This window comes from Watersipora subatra, chromosome 1 (genome assembly GCF_963576615.1).
Source record: "Watersipora subatra chromosome 1, tzWatSuba1.1, whole genome shotgun sequence".
In the NCBI taxonomy this organism is placed as follows: Eukaryota; Metazoa; Bryozoa; class Gymnolaemata; order Cheilostomatida; family Watersiporidae; genus Watersipora; species Watersipora subatra.
In genome coordinates, this window is record NC_088708.1 from 55960787 (window position 1) to 55983861 (window position 23075).

At 34.8% G+C, this 23075-nt stretch overlaps 3 protein-coding genes across 3 annotated transcripts; 1 reads left to right on the plus strand and 2 right to left on the minus strand.

Moving 5' to 3' along the window:
* Positions 1–1051: 1051 nt before the first annotated feature.
* LOC137389287 (histone H2A-like) lies at positions 1052–1450 on the minus strand. Its single transcript, XM_068075488.1, has one exon. The coding sequence runs from the start codon at positions 1448–1450 to the stop codon at positions 1052–1054; it is 399 nt and encodes a 132-aa protein (XP_067931589.1).
* A 234-nt stretch (positions 1451–1684) lies between these two features.
* Positions 1685–7918, plus strand: LOC137405376 (UDP-N-acetylglucosamine--dolichyl-phosphate N-acetylglucosaminephosphotransferase-like). The gene is made up of 8 exons (XM_068091614.1): positions 1685–1922; positions 2327–2444; positions 2550–2763; positions 3544–3693; positions 4599–4686; positions 6086–6274; positions 7088–7331; positions 7572–7918. Exons 1-8 carry the CDS (start codon positions 1720–1722, stop codon positions 7635–7637), a joined length of 1272 nt encoding a protein of 423 aa, XP_067947715.1. The 5' UTR covers positions 1685–1719; the 3' UTR covers positions 7638–7918.
* A 72-nt stretch (positions 7919–7990) lies between these two features.
* Positions 7991–20349, minus strand: LOC137405357 (serine/threonine-protein kinase Chk1-like). The gene is made up of 12 exons (XM_068091590.1): positions 20153–20349; positions 17126–17276; positions 15820–15919; positions 15600–15723; positions 15310–15444; positions 13935–14123; positions 13580–13684; positions 12486–12581; positions 10363–10435; positions 9758–9938; positions 9208–9438; positions 7991–8112 (listed from the first exon to the last, which is right to left on the minus strand). Exons 2-12 carry the CDS (start codon positions 17188–17190, stop codon positions 8011–8013), a joined length of 1401 nt encoding a protein of 466 aa, XP_067947691.1. The 5' UTR covers positions 17191–17276; positions 20153–20349; the 3' UTR covers positions 7991–8010.
* Positions 20350–23075: the final 2726 nt, after the last annotated feature.

The following is a 23075-nucleotide window of genomic DNA, read 5'->3' on the forward strand; positions in this document are numbered from 1 at the left end:
ACGAGAGACGTGCGTTTAGTGAAACGCATGATGGCTGAAATCATGTCAGACCATCATAAAATTGCTCCCAATGGCTTACCAGATGAATTAAAAATAATATCTCAACAAACCAGCGATTTTCTTTCAAAGTTTAAATTACTTTTAAGCTAATACAAGTCGAAGTTTTTTGTCAGTCATGTGTGAAAATGACTCCTGACAATGTTTGCTATTTTATAAATACGTTTTGGACCAATTTTGAGCTTCACGCAGTTTTTTAGTTTGTTGAGATTTTTCTAAAATCTAAACCTGGCACGATCTTAGCCATCTCGCAGTGTCACGTGTTCTACTAAACCCGTACATGAGAGTTTTATCTTGAATATGTGATATGAATGGCGCAACCACCGAGGACTTTCACAGCAATTGAATGCATAGAATTTATTGATTCGCTTTTTAGAAATGTCCAGATTAGGTGTATTATGACAAAAGAACTATCAACAAATTGTAAATATGTAAAAAATGCTTCCAAATATATAAACGTAGCGAGACTAAATCAAAACTTAGGCGAAGTGTCTTATGCGGCAGGATGGCTGAAAACACGCCAAGGTGAGATGAGTTAGCCACCGGAGACCATGCTCATCGATGTCGGGTCTGTTGGAGGTTTTGCACAACTTTGAAACATACATCACAAATAGAACAAAAAATATCACAAAACAAAATATCAAAAAACAACACTATCACGTGGCCTGAAAAAAAATACATGCTTTTTCAGGGCGACGCACTAGAAGTTGAGCCTAGGACGCAGACAAAAATCACTGCCAGTAGTATAAACGTTAAGGAACATTTAGGAAATGTCGAAGATAACAGCTTCGTGGAACACGCATACACATTCACCGTCATAAATTATCTATTGGTCACTTTACATTAATTCACTTTAAAAGATGAGACAACATAGTATAATCATATAAAAACAAACGTTAAAAACTGAAATATATGGTCAAGGAATAGTGAACCACTCTTTGTGTTATTGGTGGCCCTGAAAAGGGCCGTTGAGATAAAAACAGCAGCGACAAGTTTAATATTCCTGGCTTTGAGAATCTTTGCCCTTCTTTCCAGATTTTGAAGGCAATAGCACCTGTTGAATGTTTGGCAGAACGCCTCCTTGAGCAATTGTGACGCCTGACATCAACTTATTCAATTCTTCATCGTTTCGAATTGCAAGCTGCAAATGCCTTGGAATTATTCTAGATTTTTTGTTATCTCGTGCTGCGTTTCCAGCCAACTCCAGAATTTCGGCAGCCAGATACTCCATCACGGCAGCTAAATATACTGGTGCACCAGCACCAACTCTTTCAGCGTAGTTGCCCTTTCTCAGAAGCCTGTGAATTCGACCAACTGGAAACTGTAGCCCGGCACGAGAGGACCTTGTCTTTGCTTTACCTTTAGCTTTACCACCTTTACCTCTGCCTGACATGTTTGTGATGAGTAGTGGAGAGTAATAGATTCTCCCGCGCGCAGCGTGTTAATTTTATATGCATTCATTATCACGTGATATAAAAACATCTTTGTAACAACAAATAAGAATACTCTTTTACAAAAGCGAGCGCATTCGACCAAATTTCTAATGCGTTCGCTTAAAATTATAGCTTCAGTATCTTCGAAAATGTAGGTGATAATTTTTAGTTTGTAAAACTCGGGCAAGCTAAAATGGCAGCCTCCATAACTCCTACAATCGACTCGGCCATGAGTCAAAGCAGTTGGTACTTTCCAATCGCGATCAACGTAGTAATGTCTTGCTTTGCAAGTGCAGTACTGTTTCATATCATTCCAAAGTTTAAAGAGATGTTCATCAAAGCTGGATTGTCTGGAACAGACATGAACAAGATACCTAGCGTGCCGATTCAGTCCACAGCGCAAAATCCATCGGCGTTAGAAAAACCTATATTGTACGTATTTACGTGTGAAAGTAAGAGCTACTATTTTAGGTTAAATGAATGCGTGGGCGTGATTTTGTTGTTGTAATAAACATTTCAGTATTTTTTGTTAGTTGTTTAAAGTAATTGTTCGATAATTTGTTGTTTTATACATCGGTTTCTGCGGTCTTGTGATCATTTTTGGTATTATCCTGTTTTTATTTGTGAAGAAAAATCAATTTTTGCGCTGCAAGATCATATTTTCCATGCTTGTCGACTTATACAGTTTATGCAGCATAAGCTATATTAACAATGTTAAATGGTTATTGTGAATGGTAATGGCAGGCCATCTTTTATTCCTGTTGTGCAAAAATTGTCATGCACTATATCTATACACTATATATATTCGTATTAGTTTATTCATTTGCCGTTTGTAGGCCAGAGGCTCAAGGTGTTCTTTCTGGTGCCGTTTATCTGATAGTCGTATTCTTGTTTATTCCTGTACCTTTTCTAAGGCATTTTACTACCAGTGATGTACAGTTTCCACATCATGAGGTATGCAAATATTTTTTTGTTATTTATGTTCAAGAATCGCTTAGTCTTTCATGCATGAGTATTACGGACAAACCGTTAAGCTTCCTTCTTGTTTGTCATTTACAGTTTGTGGACTTTTTGGCCGCATTACTCTCAATGTGTTGTATGCTGTTTCTCGGGTTTGCTGATGATGTTTTGAATTTGATGTGGAGGCACAAGCTCTGGCTCCCCACTATGGCATCTCTCCCACTCCTTATGATCTACTTCATCAGCTTCCATCACACCATTATAATAATACCAAAGCCTTTCCGAGATATGTTTGGTTTTAGTCTTGACTTAGGTGAGTGTGACACATGAGTAATTCCAGTATCTAATGTATAAATATTGTTTAGAACAGTATGCAATGGAATTGCAGTTTTCAGTTAACAAAGAAAGATTAACTGCCGTGAGAGCTGATGTCCTCTTTCAAAGTCCTAGATGATTTCGTATTTTTGAATGATTGAAACCAAAAGTGGAGAATATTCTTTAATGCTTGCACTTGAGCTGATTGCAGTAGGGAGCTTCATGACATAATGTCATTTATTAGACTCAGTAGTGAGAAAAATCTGTACCAGTTACACTTGCAATTAATCAGTTACCTCACAATTAATCCTGTTTTGAGGTCTACTAAATAAACTCACAGGTCTTAACATTAAAGGTCCTTCTGTAGCATTGTGCTACACATGCAATCAATTATCTCTATCACACTTGCCAATTCATGAAAGAGGAGTATTTACAGATTTGTTATACACACATCAAAACAAGGCTGTTTGTCAAAAAACACTGTCAAAATTATGAAAAAAAATCATAAAAGTACTTATTTAAATCATGAGTTGACTAAATGATTTAAATCATTTCATTTTTTGTACAGGCCTGGTATAAACATCTAAGCACCAATAATTCAAACTCCATTTTGTTAATGTGCATGTAATAAACACTCTGAGCCAAGACTTGTTGATGTCTTCAAAATTACACTCTTACAGTTTTTGATTTTGGATGGGCAACAAATTGGTCAAGTTATTAGCATTACAAATTACAAAATAAATGTTTACTAGTTACAATATATACCGACTACTTGCAGGAGTTCTGTACTATATATATATGGGAATGATGGCAGTTTTTTGTACTAACGCTATCAACATTTTGGCTGGTGTCAATGGCCTTGAGGCGGGTCAGACGCTTATCATAGCAGCAACTATAATTTTCTACAACTGCCACCAGTTGCTCTACAGTAAGTCAGCTACCATTTATATTCTTCTGTTACGAATGACTAATTTTTCAAAGTGAAGTCAATTTTGAAATTCTAGTAAGCCTAAATGGATTGCAGAAAATCTTTTGTCTTTACTATGATTGATCAAAGTTGGAAACACCTTAATATTACTAATAAATGTTCATGTAGGTTCAATACATCCTGTAACGTACTTCAGATAATTGACTAATTTTGTTTATGAAATTGTTTACGGTAATTTATTAGCTTGCAGATTAGTGTCAACTGTTTCAGTTGTGCTAGTGGGTATTTTATCAAATACCTTGCTTCACGGATTAAATAAGTTGGACAACACTCGTCTCATGTTTTTCATATAGAAATAAATGCATGACTACATGTACTACCCTTTGCTTTTTCAAGGCGCAGCTTTCTCAGCTTTAGCACATCTCGGAGTGAAAAATATTTTTTGGAAAATTACAGTAAATGAATCGGAATAAAAAATTAAGAAATGAAATATACAAGTCTCTCTGTTATTCGGGCTCAGTTAGTTCCCCCTACAAGCATCATTGTGATGTCAGTCATCTCAGTTTTCGTTATGTTTTGTGAAGTCTGAAAGTGCAAAATGCTTATGACATCCTTCTTGACAATTTTCAAATCCTTTAATAAACTTGAGAAATAGAGGAAAAATGCTTACCATTAATAAAAAGGGGACTTATTACATAAGAGTATATCAGCTTCTATTTTGTGGATTTTTGCTTTTTGTGGGAGTTGTCGGTCTTGATTACTCTCAGAGGGATTGCTGTACTAACCATTTCGTTTCACTCTTAATGGCTGCTTTACACATTGCTATATGGTATTCTAAAAATAGATCGAATGTCTGTGTTAATAGAGGAAAGTGCTAGGCAGTCATAACCTTTTAATGATTGTAGGTGTCTCCCAAACACAAGCCCATCTCTTTTCCCTTTATCTCCTCATACCATACATCGGAGTGTCCATTCCTATCTTATTCTACAACTGGTCAGGCAGTTACACTCACTACTACATTCACATCTAATTATTAGCTGTTTGCTGAAACACAATTTCAATCCTGAACGAAAATAATCAAATGGCTGAACTACTCGGCAGTAAAAGCATGATTATGATTCAAAATACAAGAGTAGATCTACTAATCCGATAAACTGATTCTCACTGAAAATTAACCTTATTTCAAATATTTTAAGTTGTGCGATTAATTATTTCTTTTATTACAGAAAATATAAATAAAATATCGAATGATATTTAAAATATATTTGGATAATTTAACTTGGTGAACCTGCTCAATAAATTTATTACTAGCCTGTGATTGATTATACTATTCGTCACTGTAGATTGAAAATAAGATACATACTAGTTACATCTTCACTAAGGCTAGAAAGCATGGCGATCCTCGGTCGATTACTGTACATTGCCAGGATCAGATTTTGTTAGATATTTGTATCTTGACTTTAAGTTTTTTGCATTAGTTAATATGGTAGGCTATTACATACTATTACAATTATCGATAAGTGATTGTAGAAGGTATCTGGAGTTTGAAATTTAGGTTAAAAATTGACAAATTTCAATACTGCATATCAGCGCCAGTACCAGAATTTTGACATTTTTAGTAATAATGATACTTGTACATACCTCTTTTGAAGTTACACTAATTATCAAGTCAATTTGTAGATGGTTTTTCATGGTGCTTGTGATAGGCACAGTTGTTCTGTGCTTCTGGTCATTCAATCGCAAAAAGTCTGTGTACACCTTAAACTGTATACACATGTAATAAGAGCTCAGGTAATATGTAAAGTACAGGGATCGACTCATAAAAGGTCTATGACTAGGCTAGGTTTGGGAATGTACTGTACTACTGTATCTGTAGCAACTTGTGACTTCTTAGCCTTGCTTCCTCGGATTCTTATGTACTATACAGTGTACACAAGAAAACAGTGTAGAAATAGACTGTGTTTTAATGAAATTAATTTTTTCTAAGACCATTAGAAACAAGCATTTCATGTGTTTTTATTTTTACTAGTTGTAGCATAACCATTAATGTAGTGAAGGCTAGCCTGCACTAAAGTTGATATCTAAAAAAATTGTAGAGAAGGAAAACAGGAAAAATTATTCTAAAAAAGATTGTGTGAAATAAAAAGCCCAGCAGAAACATTTCTTGTTTTATATTTTTACCAATTGTAACATAAAAAATTAAGGCTTTTTTCGGTTTGGTCGAATGCCTAACTTTTGGTCGAAATCTGTGGCGTAAAAATGTTGAATCTTTTGATCGAAATACAATTTGGTCGCCATCAGAGTTTCAAAACGGTATGACTGTATTAGTAGTTGGTTCCATGTAGCTGACACAGCTTGCTACCTTCAATCTTGTATGTATGCGTTATTTTAGGTGTCCAGCTCAGATATTTGTTGGTGACACATTCTGCTATTTCTCTGGAATGGTATTCGCTGTAGTTTCCATCCTCGGTCACTTCAGTAAGACAACGCTCCTCTTCTTTATACCACAAATCTTAAACTTCCTCTACTCTGCGCCTCAGCTCTTCAAGCTTGTCCCATGTCCCAGGCATCGCCTACCAAGGTGTGTGTGTTTTATTTCATCAATTAGTAAAAATGTAACATCAAACAACAAATAAATATAGATACATTATCGATTAAATAAAAAATAAATGAGAGCATAATTCCTACATATCAAGGTATGATGAGGCGCAGCAGCACTGAGGCTAGTCAAGGCGCTGGGCCCTCAGAAGTTGGCATGTTTCGACAATGAAGCCAACAGTCTCCATTTTATCAAAATTAAAGTAGGCCCTAATTAATTTAAGTTAAACCAATGGCTTTTGACATCTCTTTTAAAGCTAATATGTGTTCAAGTTTTACATAAGGATGGAACTCTACATTCATTTGTTTTTGACCGGAAGCAGTATAAAATATTAGTAATGTTAAACTGGTTTTCAAGAATCTAGTATTATTGTTAGAATCTATTTTTACTGTACATACATACATGTAGGTGCCTCACACATTTCCATTATTTTATTTCTGTTTGTTATTATGTGGCATTTAATAACCAGTCGTCTTTATCTGTTCTGCTGTAAAGAGAACTTGCTCCTCATTGAGTGATAAAAACACTAGTAGAAATTTGAAACGTTTTGATATTTTTTCAATTGCTAAAAAATTAGATTATTTTTGGTTTGTTAAGTTGGTTTACTCAATTTTTATGTCTTTTACTTGCTTATTCTGTCAATTGAACTTCAGCCTCATCATAAAGTTTATGCTTTATGGTTTCCTGGTGTGATTGGCGCAAAGGAATGGCTTGATATGCAGGTCTAATGCCCGGTGTATTAGCCTTGCACAAAAATACTGTTGTCTATGTTCCCATGATCATTTGTGATTGCAGGATCAATCTGAAGACTGGCTTGCTAGAAATGAGCACCGCTAAATGCAAGGAGTCCGAGATGCGCTTATTGGGTCAGCTGGCCGTGCGACTCCTGAACGCACTTGGTTTATTAGAGGTTACACATGTCAAAGAGAAAGAGAACAGTTACCTCGAGTTTAATAATATGACTATTATCAATCTAGCCATCAAGTTTGTTGGTCCAATACACGAGCGGAGCTTGTCTTCACTGCTTCTAATTTTTCAGGTAAGACTCTCTTTAATAAAATATTTGATCATTTCGATAAGGATCACAGCAATGCATGGTATGTTTGAACAGGTTAAATTTTAATCCAGTTTCAGAACAGCTCAAGTTTAATAGGCGCTCTCCCTGAACAATTCTGTAAAATAATTGAATGTCAATGGCAACATTTCATTCTCCTGGTTTTTCTTATGTGGTAGGAGTTGTCTTATCGCATTAGTCTTTTTGCATTCCCTTATGTTGTAGGTCTTGTGCAGCATAATGGCGCTTGTGATACGGCTTCACGTCGCAAAGTACTTCTACGATGAGTAATGCTGACCCTCCTGTGTTTCTAACCAATTTATTTGTTTAGATGCTGCCACACAATCAGTGCTGTTTTGCTCGCTTTGATAGTTGTTCCTAACCTACATGGTACGCTGCTAGCAGCTTTTCTGGATTTTGTATTTGAAGATATGCCATAGATTGCATATGAGAGACAGACCATTAGTAAGACTTTCTGAAATGTTGGAAATGCATGTTTATATATATAGAAGTCTGTAGAAAGGTTTATAAAAAACTGGCTTATAATAAAATAGGAGAATTTAAAATGAATTCTGATTATACAAGTAATCTATATATACATGATATGCGTGCAATGGACTGGATAAGTGATTGAAGGTGACTGGAGGGAGAGTTGATACTGGAATTAACACTGGGAAAGCATGGGTGGTTCACGATCATCATTCACGAGACAATCAAGATGTAACTTTAGTTTGGTAAAACACCTCTTAAACTCTATACCATCTCCCTGCAAACAGATGCAGAATACACCAGTCTAGGCCAACAGGATCAGTTTGTGCAGGCTGCGAGTTGTCACAACAATAACATCACGCAATCAAAAACTCACAAAAGCATCAAGTTAATGAGCACTGCACTAGATTACCAAAAATAACACCAAATTATTTAAACATATCTTTTAGCACAAACTTGAACCAGCACTAAGTTTATTCTGGTTCATTAAGGCAGCATAGTTGTCTTTCTATCAGTCTACACATGATGCTATGAGTAGAAATACTACTAGTAGATGCCTTAGCCAATAGCCAGCTGTATCTGCTATTTTATGTGAGACCGCTAACAACCACGTGTCGAAAAGGAGTAAATCACACATATTTATAACAGATAACATATTTTTTATGATGAGAGGCATTCACATAGCTCATTTTTAGCAACACAGGGCATGACTTAATTCTAGAAATTGGCATTAGTAATTTCAGTGATGGAAATTATAGCAAGCAGTTGACAAATCCTCTCACATGGCATCTTTTATACAGTTATGATTACTGAAAAATTATGCAGGATGTCACGCTCTATAGAATATTTGATTCCACACCAAAAGTATTTAACAATTTCATAAATAGAAAGGTTGTTGAATTTTTTATAAAAAATCTCTAAAATATATAAATAATGAAACATCCATAAACTAAATTAGTTTTAAACTTTGCCTCATCTAAGTTGAACTAATTTACACCATACATCTCTATTGACATCTCTACATAAAAACAAACTGAACCTGCATTTCCATTTGTATGTTTCTAGGATAAAAAAATCAAGACTTTTTTATTGACCATTTAAGATGTTTTTTCTTACAATTTAGAGCATATATTTTTACCAAAAATATTTATTATGTAATTATCATAGCTTTTGGGCAGTAAAATGAATTACGTATTTTTATGGAACAAATAAACCTAGCGTGTATTATTTAGACAGCACGAGACTAGGAGGCTGTTCACTAGAAACTTGAACAATGTAACTTATCCTATGCCGAGAATTAAACCTCAGATGGCACAACCTATTGACAAGTAAAATCATTCAAACAATTCCATAGATATGTCAAATACTCCACCTTAGAAAGTCTGAAGTCCAAAAGAAGTCCATCTATGTCGAGAAGGGACACTCTGAAGGCCAGATAAGAGTTGCGACGGTCAGTAGTAGTAATAGAGAAGGTGTAGGCATTGATCTTCTTTTGATTGTAGCCAAGTTGAATGCATGCCCTAATAAGGTCATCCACCGCCTGATCGCGATCAGCCGTCACATAAAACCTAGTCATTCTCTTCACCAGCCTCTGCATCTTCGTCTGCATAAATAATAATCCAACATTGATCTTGTTCACTCAATGTCTCGAGCGCATGGAAACAACCAACAAACAATATATCAGTCATCTGTAATGGTGCAGGGAAGTGTTGCAGAAGTCTAGACACATTAGGTGTACATAATTTTTAGAAAAAAGTTTACATCTAACTATAATGCCAAGGGCTTAGTCAACAAAAACATTTAACAAAAGTTAAATGTGTACATTTGTTGCATATCCCATCCTCTCAGCGCATCAAAACCTTTATATGGCCAATAATCCAATTGCAAGTATGACGGAACTCCATGTAGGTAAGAGCATATACCTGCGAGAGCTGAGAGCTAGAACCCTGAGTACAAGGAATCTGGCTGAGCAGCATGTTGTCTATGTCTATGGGTTGAGAGAAGCTTGCCAGATGGTCACTTGAGATATTATGGTTCATTTCCTCCCTTGAGTCTGATCTGGAGGTCATATCTGGCTGGCTATAGGAGATTACGCTTTCCCCACTACAAAAAGTTTAATGGAAACAAATCGAGTTTAAGCTGCAAAAATCACTAGGCTTACTCCATCCATGAAAAAATGAATTTAGATAGCTAGATGCGAGATTTAATAACTTTTTGTAGATTGTAACAGCAAAAATCTATTCATATCAGCTATGTATTAAAACAGTTATAAATATCATAAGCATGCTCATGCCTCAGGAATACACAGTATACGTTTCTGAGAGATTTTACATGAGGGTTAAACATCTGTAAAGGGGGCTCGCTAGTCTGACTAATCCATAATACTTTTGCCTCTCACCGGGTGACGACGTTCACACGCTTTGGCCAGTGCATCTAGGTGGCTGAGAATTACATGTATGTATAAAATCTTACCCATAGCGCTACCATCTAAGAAACAAGTGACAAATATACTTATGTATGACCATACCTTTCTGGCAATGTTCGGAACCGTTTAGGATCAGGTGAACTTTGATTATTTTGTGACTTCCCTCGGATCAAAGCTAAAATATATTATATAGCCAGATATATAGTCAGCTAGCATATTTTGGAGGAATTGTGCTATAATATAGTTCATATTGAAGAATGAATTCACAAGCAGTGAACCAGCAACATGAACCACTTGATGGCGACTATATGTTTGTCCTTTAATTTATTCAAAATGTTAAACTTTCTCAAAATTTTAGTAAATTTTATCGGAGAGTATCAATATTTTTCTGCCATTTATGATTGCTTTTGATGTTTGAGGTGATCTGATTGCTAGGATGTTTTAAGATTCAAATTGACAGAACTCTATCGCGGTTAAAATTCACAAAAGAAAAGTATTTGCGAAATGATGTCACTAGTTGTTATCGTTGTGATTGTTGATATCGGATATTGCTTTGAAGTTACAGCGTCTCTATTCTGTCAGTGTCTTTGCAACTATAGACGCCATAATCACATTTTCACTTGATCTGAACGTTTTAACCGGGATCAAGTTTTGTCAGTTTCAATTTTGAAATGCCCAGGGAGTCAGAGCCTCTCAACATTAAAAACAATCACAAATGAAAGAAAAATACCGATAACTTCTGATAAAATCAACTAAAATTTGGTTAATAATCAATGCTGGGTTTAGCTTTTAAGACGGGTATGATAGCAGTAGAGTCTAAACATTTTATGATAATAATTATGGAGCAGACGAATCTACATTCATCAAGAACGATTGCCTTCTATAATATGTAAAACAATATACATGTATAATCATTTGGCATGCTTACACATGAGCAATAGCACAGATCAATGACAAATGTTAAGTCTCTTGTTATAGTTGCATAGTTGCCTATCTACGCGATTAATAAAAACTTTAAAGCTCTGGGCAACACATGGTTACACTTGCGGTTGTTTAAAGCTTTGGAAGAACTTTGTTTGATATACCTTAAAACCTCTAATTGACCACCACTACAGAGGAACGGTTGAAAAATAGAGTACTATGGCATTCAATTAGTTTTATTTACAATAATCAAATATTTGTGACAAAAACCAATTTTATCCCCAAGATGATATGCGCCGTTATCCTACATAATTCTTTGAACACGAACTGCAGAGGAATTCAAGTATATGGCGTGCCGCTGTTAATCGGTATGAGCAACATTAGATAACTATTACAATAGCTCGCAAGTCAGCAAAGTTTTATTTTACTGAAATTTTTATTTTGCTTTTAATAAACGTTTAAAAATATTTTTAAAAAGCACATACAAAATATCAAAAAAATTAGCTGCACACAAAATATGAAAAAGTCTAACATTTATATTTGTGTTGCAATATATGCATGCTTGATCCACTGATTAAGCCTGGTTAACATATACGCCGCAAAGCACCGACGACAGCACCGCAGGCTATTGCGGTAAAATGCGAACCTACACGCCGGATACCACCGGTAGTTGCCGGCGGTCATCGCAAGAGTTTAGCGCTGTTCAAATTTAACGAAGAGCGGCAGGCAAAACCTTCCCGAAATGCAATGTACAGGTGAAGGTCACCATTATCAAAACGGAATGGCGTGCGAACATTTTTATGCAGTTATTAGCGATACAGCTAAATGTGAACAGAAGCCGCCGCCCCTAGCGGGAATCTTGCCCAGCAAAATCGTTTTGCTGTGCAAGATTACTGCCGGGGTCTCGCAATCGATATGGGAACCATGATTTACTCAGCGATTCAAATCTTTAGTTCCATTATTTAGTTCTTGAAAGGCAAATAAACAATATATTTTGGCATGAATCCAAGTATGAAAAAGTTATTACTGAATATATAAAGTTGTTAAAATTCTCGCATCACCTCTCCTTTAACTCTTTTACCTCTCGTTTCACAGTTCAAAGCCCGATAAGTAAACTCTAATGGGAAAAATAAATGACTGAAAATTGCGGAATGTTTCTAGCAATTATTTTCACTCTGCATAAATTAGGTAAGGGCTTCAAGAATACAAATAAGATTAAGACATAGTTTTACTCCAAAACCATAATAAAGCAACACAATGACCTCTATGGTCTGATTTTTAGGTAACCTAAAGAGGAAACTCACCTTTAGTCAGTCTCTGTTTGTACCACCGGTGTTCCTTTATCTCAGCAATGCCAAACCTTGTAGAGGCATTTGGGTCGAGTATATGCTTGAGCAATGCTGCAAAATATCACTTAGTATATATTCATCAACTAAAAATATCACTTAGTATATATTCATCAACTAAAAATATCACTTGGTATATATTTATCAACTAAATATATCACTTAGTATATATTCATCAACTAAAAATATCACTTGGTATATATTTATCAACTAAATATATCACTTAGTATATATTCATCAAATAAAAATGGATAGTGATGAAATCCAAGCAAATACAATTATACTAAAAATTGAATGAATAGCAAAAATATGCCTGCAAAAGATTAATTGTACAATTTAAAAGTTGACTTGCAACACAATTCACAGTTGTTGGGTATCAAAAGGTTCACCATGTCTTAATCTGCTGGGTTGTAGGTGCAAAATATGTGGAAATGTGATTACAAACTCTTAAAAGCTCAAAAACGAACAGTTAATCGCAGCCATCAAGAAAACGCTGTAGGTTGGAATCCCTTGATTTCTGTTAGTCATAAACATAGAGAAAATTGAGAATTATTTCCTAGCCAGGAAACGTCTGTCACCAAAAATTACTCGCGATATAATAACAAAAAGTAGATTTGAACTATTTAGAGAAACAATCAGTTTATAGTACAATTTGATTGGCTAAACCTACTATTGTTACATCAATTCAGAAACAGCCTCATCCATATACATGGAAAGCACTTTTGTAGCTAAGTTTCTTAGGAAAATCTAATGGCGGATATCTACGCAGCAATGCAATAGCACAACGAGTCAGTTCAAATCTGACAACCAGAAAATGAATGAGATTCTGGAAGGGCTAGATCAAATAGATGGTAGACTAAGCCAAGCCCTCACAAACACTCATGTAACTCCTCCCAATGCACAACGTTCTGTAAGTCCAAGCTTTATGTTGATACACAAATAGTTACACGCCAGATTATAAAAGGCGTAGGATACAGGACTAAGAAAACAGAGATGTTAAACTAAGAGTGAGGACAATGAATGGTGAAGACTAATTAGCGGAGAAGACTCACACAATGAGAGTATATCCAGTTTATTGAAGGGAGGTTTCGTTGACTTGCGTTCAGTCCAGCTTTTGTACTCAACCAAGTCTACGCTAGGCTGATCCCATGGCAGCTCTGAACAGGTAAACATAAGGTAAACATAGAAAGGTCTTTTCAGCTATTTCGATGACACATTTAAAATTAATGCTCATGTTTTATTTTGCTTTGACAACAAATGGGTTTCAGCACCTGTGTAAACAATCACGTGTAATAAATATAAATACAACCATCACATAAATATAAGCTCCTAGCTAGTTGGGCAAATGAGGTAAAGAGTAAGAGACAGTCTGAACTACAGGTTTGAAGGGTCTTAGTATAAGTTTACCTCCAGCAAGCATAGCGACAAGGATGACACCACAAGACCAGATGTCAGCCGGCTGAGCCTTATGGGGTCTCTTCGCAAGCACCTCTGGTGCTACATACGGGTAGGTACCACAGCACTTATCCAGGTCTCTTTCGACACCCTGTCGTCTGAATATCGTGGCCAGACCAAAGTCTGCTACCTTCAAATTATCTGCAAAGCAGCAGTCATTGAGAAGATAAATCCATAGCAGTCATAAGCGTCAATACATTGAAGGCTTCATAATGAATATGCGCGGGTCAGGGGTAAGAGCCTCCTCTTCTAGCAATTTGTTCTTACAATGGAAGATGGTGATATTAAGCAAGTGCAATGAACCTCTAGAACTTGTACATAACCATTACATCTCCATTCAGTTTTAATTTCAATGTAAAAGCGCAAATCAATAAAAAAACTAAACTTAGTGAGCTGGCAAAACTTTAACCTTTTAAAACTGAAAAAGAATTACATGAATGGGTAGAACAGATTTGATAAACAGAATTTTACAGATCAACAATGCTTGCGCTGTGTTTTGATGTTTACATTGTACTAGATGCAATTTCAGTTATCCTTGGGTACTTTTCCGTCTGCTCAACAATCAGCAATGTGTAAATCAGTGGCTAATCCAATACATTTTCTAAGGCGAATAAAAAATATGGTTTATGAGAATGAGTTTATCACAAGATTGTCCTCGCTAAGTTCATTTTGTTGAACGATTCCATGACATCTACAAGAGCTATACCTCTTCTGACTATTGGGATACATGAAAATCAATCAATCCATGCTATCATGATAATTCTTTTTTTATTTTCACTCACGAATTATTGCACCTAGCTTTTGTTTATAATGCTAACAATCCCTACATGATAATAAATAAAATAGTAAACTGGAATAAATAAATTAGGTAAAAATTTACAACTTCTCACGGAAAAAAGAATTATGAAAGAGATCAACAAGAATAATTATGTATTAACATCACACCATATCATGTTGATGTATTAACATCACACCATATCATGTTGATGTATTAACATCACACCATATCATGTTGATGTATTAACATCACACCATATCATGTTGATGTATTAACATCACACCATATCATGTTGATGTATTAACACCACACCATATCATGTTGATGTATTTTTACGACATGCTAGATGTTTGAGAAGGAGGCTTTCCAAGCATTCCCTGAGACTTCACAAACAAGATTTCATCGATTAAGGCTATCCTGACTGGGTGGAATATTTGACATCAGCTAATATTTCTATAGAAATGATAACATTTTTCTTAAAATACAGTTGTCTATTTACTACATATATAAAACTAGGATACCTGACTATCATCACATAAAGCCACCTACCATAATCATCAAAGAGCAAATTCTCTGGTTTGAGATCCCTATGAGCAATTCCTCGATCAAAGAGGTAGCTAACAGCATCCATCAGCTGTCGGAAGAGTCTCTGAGCATTAAAAGGGTCCATTCCAACATCTGGCTCTACATAGCATAGCACAATGTGAGTGAGACTGTTTGTGTTGATGGTACACAGGTAGCAACCAATCAGGATTAATTCATATTTATTTGAGCACTACACATATTTACTACGAAACTGTCTTAGATAAATGAGGGATAAGTGTCAATAAGTAACATACCGATTCTATCAAACAGTTCCCCACCAGATGCATACTCAAGCAACATATAGACTGAAGTGGCATCTTCCCTTGTACCATACATACGAATAATGTTATCGTGATTACAAATCTTCTGTATGCATACCTACAAAAACATAAATATTTTTGCAAGTGTACAAAAAGTTACAAATTGTAGCAATAAAGAAAAAGCTGATTGAAAAAGTGAATTAATCAATTGTACCTCTTTACGAATATCAGCGCTTCTTTGTTTGTCACCATTCCATCTGATGATCTTGACAGCTACTGCAGTATTAGTAACATCATTAACAGCCAATTTCACTCTACAAGAAAAATATTAATTAGAAACTTGAAGGCTCTACATATGTATCAAAAAGAGAGAAGAAATAATGATGTCCAACAGAGAGCTTAGAAAATCTAATATCAGGGTTGGCAAAAATATCGATATTTTTAAAAATATCATATCACTGATATATATCGTGATATTTATTAATATTTATGATATTTTTTAAACAAATGACATTTTTGAAAAAAATCTGAAGCCATATTGAACTTGCATGGTGTTTACATTGTGATTGATGTATTTTATAGTTTGTGTGAGACTAGTCAGCAATATTTAATACCAAACACTTGATTTATTGTAGGCCTAGTATATTAATAATATTTATAAATATGAAAATTTTCGTCAAACATTGGATTGAAAATAATGACATGAATGCAAAGTGCAAAGAAAATAGTGCAAATAGTAAATACACACTATAATATTCCAAGCATGTTTTAATGTCTACTCTTGTCTAGTTTAGGTATTTGTAAACAAACACTAGCTTGCCAGCCTTCACCACACCGAGACAATTTCTCAACTTGCTGCGAACCAGTCCACATGATGAAAACACACACCCAACACTAGCAGTCAGAGTTACATCATCATATTCATAGATTTTATACTGAGCCATAATCCTTTGAAGCTATTCATAGAAAGACTTTTACAGAAAATGATGAAATGAGTTACTCTGACATCTCAGTGAGTCAGTGTAATGTGCTTACAATTCTGTTTCTGGGTGTCGGATTGTTCAATTCAAAATCATGGGTTATGAAGTTCAAAGGGTTTTCAGCAGGCTGGTCTTCAAGTAAGGCAATAAAATATAACAGTTTAACATGAGATGAGATAATCAGGTTAGGGAGATAGCACTGGGATGAAGGAATACAATTTAGATCTGAAAAACTCTTCTGAACTCAAACATTAATTGGTCTAGCCAATGTCACCTCCTTGGTCTGGCTGTCTTTGTTTGTCGGTGTTGGGTAAGCCTAATAGGCCCCTATGCAAGTATTTGATGATTTTAGATGTTATTTAGCATTTTTAAACAGTTAGCAATAGTTGTAAGGTAAAAACGGAATAATAAAATGGATATTTTTCAGAAATATCGATTTTTTTGACTCAAAAATATCATATCTATCGGCGATATATATCGATGATATATATCAAGCGATATATATCAAATCAACCCTGTCTAATATAGCAGCATACATACTCTCCATAGGCTCCTTCTCCAAGGACTTCCACAAAGTTCCATCCTTCGATGAATGCGCTTCCCATCTCAAAAGTTTAAACTCAACAAAACAACCGAATATCTAGACTGCCAAAGTAGCTTTTTTGTCAGTTACCATTGGTCATTCACAAATCTACAATATATTAAAAACATCTAAAAATATGCTTTTTGTTCACGATGGATCAGCAATTAAACATCAAACACAAAAATGGCCATCTTAGGTAATCTATAATCTAGATATTCTAAAAACAAGGATACATTTTGTTATATAACAAGGTATATTTGGTTTGGATGCGTCTAATAAATAAGTTTTCATTGAAGAAAAAAACAAACAGCTACAAACTTTTTGGATTGTTTTAATGAATTTGGATTTCATCAGTTGGTATCTCATCCAACTCACATTAAGGGTAACACACTAGATTGGATTTTTGTTAATTTTGTAAATAATGATTATGCTGTGGTTATTAGTCCGGGTTCAAGTGATCAATACATGATTGAGTTGGAACTTTGACTTGATTGTAAAACTAACACTAAGCCTCCTCAACTTGTTAAGATATATATAATCGGGCTTAAAAAGAAATAACAATGATCTTGGAACAAACAGAAAGTCAGATCAGGGGCTTGATTGATGGTAGGGAGGACATTGATAATATGTGGAATGCTCTCACACTACATGGCGTTAGCTATTGAAAAGCATGTCCCAACCACGACAATTAAGCAAGGGCCAAGCGGTGAGCCCTTTTGGTTTAATAAAATAGCAAGGCAACTTGTAAGCAAGCAAAGAATGTTGCATAACAACTACAGAAGGTCTGTATTTGTTATACAACTACAGACCTTCTGTATTTATACTGGAAATGAGTTATATCACCAAAAATACAAAATGTTTAGAAAAAATACCAAAAAAGAACTTAGGAAAATACATAATCACTACCTAACTAATCATATTTTTATTTCTATGTCTGAGGAAAGCAGCGAATGTTTTTATTGATTTTTAAAAGTGAAGACAGGCAAAAACAACAGTATAAAGTCATTGACTAGTAGTGAACATGACGGAAATATTTTGGAGGAGTCCGAGGACATGGAAAATGAGTTGAATAATGAGTAACTTTTTTAGTCTGAGACAAGACTGTATTCCTTATCCTTTGTTTGGTAAATCTACAATCAAAATAACCAGGGATGGAGTCAAGAAATTAATTACTCACTTGAAACCTGGGAAAGCACCTGGGCCAGATGGACTCCGGAATAGAGATTTTTGTCTGGCTATCGATGAATTATCATCGGTTTTAACAATACTATTTCAGTATTTCCTAGATATGGGCAGGCCTGCCTCACAATGGAAACAAGCCAATATAGTTCCAATACTTAAATCTGGTAGTAAGCAAGCAGCCAGTAACTACCGGCCTGTATCTTTAACTTGTATTTGCTCAAAATTTCTTCAACACATCATTTTACATCATATTAGTTCAAAGTTAAATGACATACTCATACCTCCACAGCACGGTTTTAGAGGGGGACTGTCGTGCACCAGTCAACTATTCACTACCATAAAGTCTATTTTGAGGGAAGTGGACAAAGGAGGGTGTGTGCAGGCAGTCATTTTAGATTGTTCAAAAGTGTTTGATAAAGTGTACCATGCACTTTTGATTGATAAACTTTTACGTTATGGTTTTACGAATGACATTCTTTCAAGGATTTTAGACTTTTGACAGATAAAACAAAGAGCGTGGTTTTAAACGGTTCCTTTTCACAAGTTAAGGCAGTAACCTCGAGCAATCCTCAAGGGTCGGTTCTTAGCCCCATGCTCTTTTTACTGTATATTAATGGCATTAGTCATTCCCTGACTCTAACCATTTGCCTATATGCCGATGATGCATTGTTGCATCATCTTGTTACCAGTGCCGCTTCTGTTAAAGTATTTCAGGAAAATTTTAATATTTTGGAGAAGTGGGCTGAAAAATAGGAAATGTTTTTTAATATATCTAAGTGTTCTGTTATAATTTTTGAAACTTCAAAGATTGTTGATTTTCATAGTGTACAGTATAAACTAAACAAGGTGGTTTTAAATCGTCTTAATAGTATCAAGTATTTAAGAGTTTTCATAACTAGTGATTTTAACGGGAGTGAGCACATCTATAAAAAAACACTCAGAAGCGATGCAGATTATGGGCATGCTCAAACGTAAACTTTCAACTGCATCACCTAAAATAAAGTTGCTGTCATATAAAACTCTTTGTCGGCCTAGAGTGGAATTTGCATCAGAGGTGAGGGATCCCAGCCTGAAATCTCTTATTCAATTGCTTGAGATGATACAAAACAAGGTTGCTCATTTTGTTAATGGTCTCAAGGGAGGGAGGGTGTTACCTAAGAAAAGGAATTGTTGGGATTTGATTCATTACAGAATCGTAGGAAAATTCCGAGGGTCAAAACCTTTCATAACATAATGCAGACTGAAAACCCCTCTTTCCAAGAACTAAATGATTTTATTGAGCAGTGTTTTAATGAGCGTTCTGGCCCTCGCGCAAAATGTCGGGCCAGTCAAGAGCTATCTCAGCTAACTGAAATGCGTATTTTATCAGCTTTATACTAAAAACAACCAAAGATATGCAAAAATTTTACTTGATACTTGTACGAGTCTGGTGGTCTCCACTTTCACCTACAGGTGGTCTACGGACGCTAATTAAATTTGAACTTGTTTTGAGTAAAACCTTGCTAGGAATGTGTAAAAATTGTTAAATGGCTTACAAAGAAGGTTTGTGCAGTTACAGAGCAGCATACATGTATCTGTCCATTTGTATCAAATTCAATTCAATATCAATATTGAAGTTTTTCCAACCTCCTCCCATTTTTTGCAGACGTAAGCACAAACTAAAAAGTCAAAATGGGTAACTGAAATTAATTTAATCACATTATCGATAACCTACTATTTTTATGCTATTATCTACTATATAATCCTACAATTTATACGTCTTATTTAAAGCAAATACTTGAAGAAGTTATGCAAATACTAACCCACGATAGAAAAGCTTATGAGGTAGATATTTATTTAGTTCCCGAATGCGATATGGCAAATGGATAAATGTATTGTTCAAACTCGCACACTGATTTGAATATTCTTCTCTTTCAGTATGCTAAAACAGTACAACAATTAACAGTAACAAATGTATTAGCTACGAACGCAAGAACAAAGCGTGGCTTTGCGGTACGGACATGTCACTACATTTACGAATCACGCGAATGTAAAATCCCGGTATTAACGTGTTTCCAGACAACTAATCAGAGAATATTTTACAACACTTTGTCCAATAATATTTTTCTGAAAAGCTCTCGTAGTTGGTTGGCTAGAAGCCTATGACCTGGGTCACTTGCTAGCGATTCATGTTTCCACTTTGTTGGCCTAGGCAGACGAGCTTCTGCGTTAAATTAATTAGCGCGTTTAAAAATGTAATTGTAACGGTCAGTTGTTCACTTTGGTGATTATACTTGCTATGTTTTGTGAACTAAAACAACCATATTGTATTTTTGAGGTATAGTGCAAATGATTTCTAAAAATGCTTATCATGCTTTTATAATCGAGGGGAAAGATTGAGGAATGTAATGTATAAAACGGCTCGGTGTGAAAATAAAATAGATTTTGTCATAATAATTATAATCAAAATTTCTAAAACAGTGTGTGGTTTTTAATTTTTTGTTAGATATTATGCGGTAAACAGAAATCAATTGATATTTGCTCAAGAAATCAGAAATCTTAGCTTATTGTTGCTGGTATATTTTTTGCATCTGCTTGGTTTTTGTTGCATACGCTTTTGCGTTGTTACAGCTTAAATTTTAAGCTGCTAAATGAAAACAGGCAAGTTAACTTGGTCAAAAAAGAGTACCCCTAAATAAAAACCTATGTGTAATGTCATGATAGAGCACATGTATATGACAAGTTACAGTATGAAGATTGGTCAGTTGTAACCAAACGACTGCACAAATAAAGAGCTTTCAAAGTATAGCTGCATATAGCATAAAATTTTAATTCAGAGATGAAGACATTGACATTCCCTTAAGCACATTGTGATTCTTGATCTGTAATGGTTATAACTGTATATCTATGTAAGCTTACGTTTAGCATCGGATTATGTTACCTAACTGCTAATTTCTGTAATATTTGATATCAATACTTAGAATACGTGTGTTAATGTCAACATTAACCAGAGAAAATTTGCTTAGTAGTTACCATAGCCTATGCATAAAAATCAAATTCTATGTGGTGTCTTATACAGGCTTTGATGTTATCGCCCTATGAGTAGAATTGTACTTTTACATATTGGTTATTTTAAAAAGTGTTCAATAACTACATGTATAATGCAAATATTAGCTTATCAGTAGTTACTATTAGTAGTAAGCAGCCTTAAATTTCTTACAATTGGTCAGAATTACAGCGGATCAACAAAGTGTTATACACTTAATTTTCATCTCTGATTAGTATTACTTACAACAATTATCTTATGCTGTACATTCTTTCATAGTTTTAAAAGTAATGACCATTCTACTTTAAATTGCGATTTAGCAGCTTATTTCTTGTAGCATTTACGCATTTGCAGTGTTAAAGTTACATTTTTGGTCAATATTATTCAGCATCTAAAAATATCTATTAAAATGACTGTGCAATCATTTTATATGCTATACTCACATACATTCAAGTTTGTAAAGTAAAGAAAGTGAAGTTGTACAACTGTTCTTTACATAAAAATCTTTTTACTATAAACAAAAAAATGGCTTCCCAAAATCTGCGTTAAATCAATGATATACAGCCCCTACAAGGATAGGCGACGGGCATTATGTGGGCGGGGCCTAATGATCGAGCTTTGTTGAGATGAACCCGAACACGGCACCCGAACAAACAAGTATGCTGAATAAAGCCTCTTGTAAATTTACAAATATTATGAACAATAGTGGTTATTTTACTAATCTGTTGGTTCCGTTTTGTTGTCAAATAAATATAGTTGCCCAATATTGTCACCATTATGATCAGTCAGTTGCTATTCACAAGCATTCGCGATATTAATAGTCGCAATCGTAAATTAGCCCAAATTCGGTTTTATAATTAGATTTTGAGTATGAAAACTACACTCCACAGCTTTGCCTGCTGTCCCATCTTATTGGATCTTATTGTCTCATCTCTTGGGTGGTTTATTACCAGCTTTAGTCAGTTCGATAGTCAGGTGTATCTCAAATTCCCAATAACATCTTCAGTAAGTGGCTCAAAACTCATTTTAAAAGTGTTTTCTTACGAAATGTCTTAAAATAATACAGCATAAAGTTGAACCTGATTTGCTAAACAAAATCTTGTAATTTATCTATTTATTGAATATTTTTTCTAGTTGTTTGCTTAATGTTATTGTTAAGTGCATAGGTTTATTGCGATTTAAAAGAGAGTCTGCCGAAGAACTTCACTAACCCATTAGGGAGATCCTTGTACAGGAAACTGCTACAAGACTAAATAAATACAAAATAAATACAATGCAAAATAATACACGCACTCAGTTATAATTTATCACATGTATTTGCTTGAGAGTTTTTACATCATTTTAAATTTGTTTTAAGCAAATTATGGGGGAATATGAGGTTAGTTGAATATTATAGAAATGAAGGCCTGGTTTATTTTGATGCACGAGTTATGTTGGCATATACAGTCAAACCTAGACTACAATCACTTTTACTTTGCATTTTCTGACCCGCAACAAAAATTTGAGCAAGTATTTGCTCTGACTAGGAAAGGAGTTTTCCAAGCACAATACTCAAGACTTCTCAAAATGGGGTTTCTATAAGTACATCTAAAAGTTGAAAGAGTTAGTAGAGATTAAAAAATAACCTAAAAATATTAATACAATACATAGATTATGCTAATTTTGAGTATATCTAGTTAAGGCTTGAGAAGTTATCCACA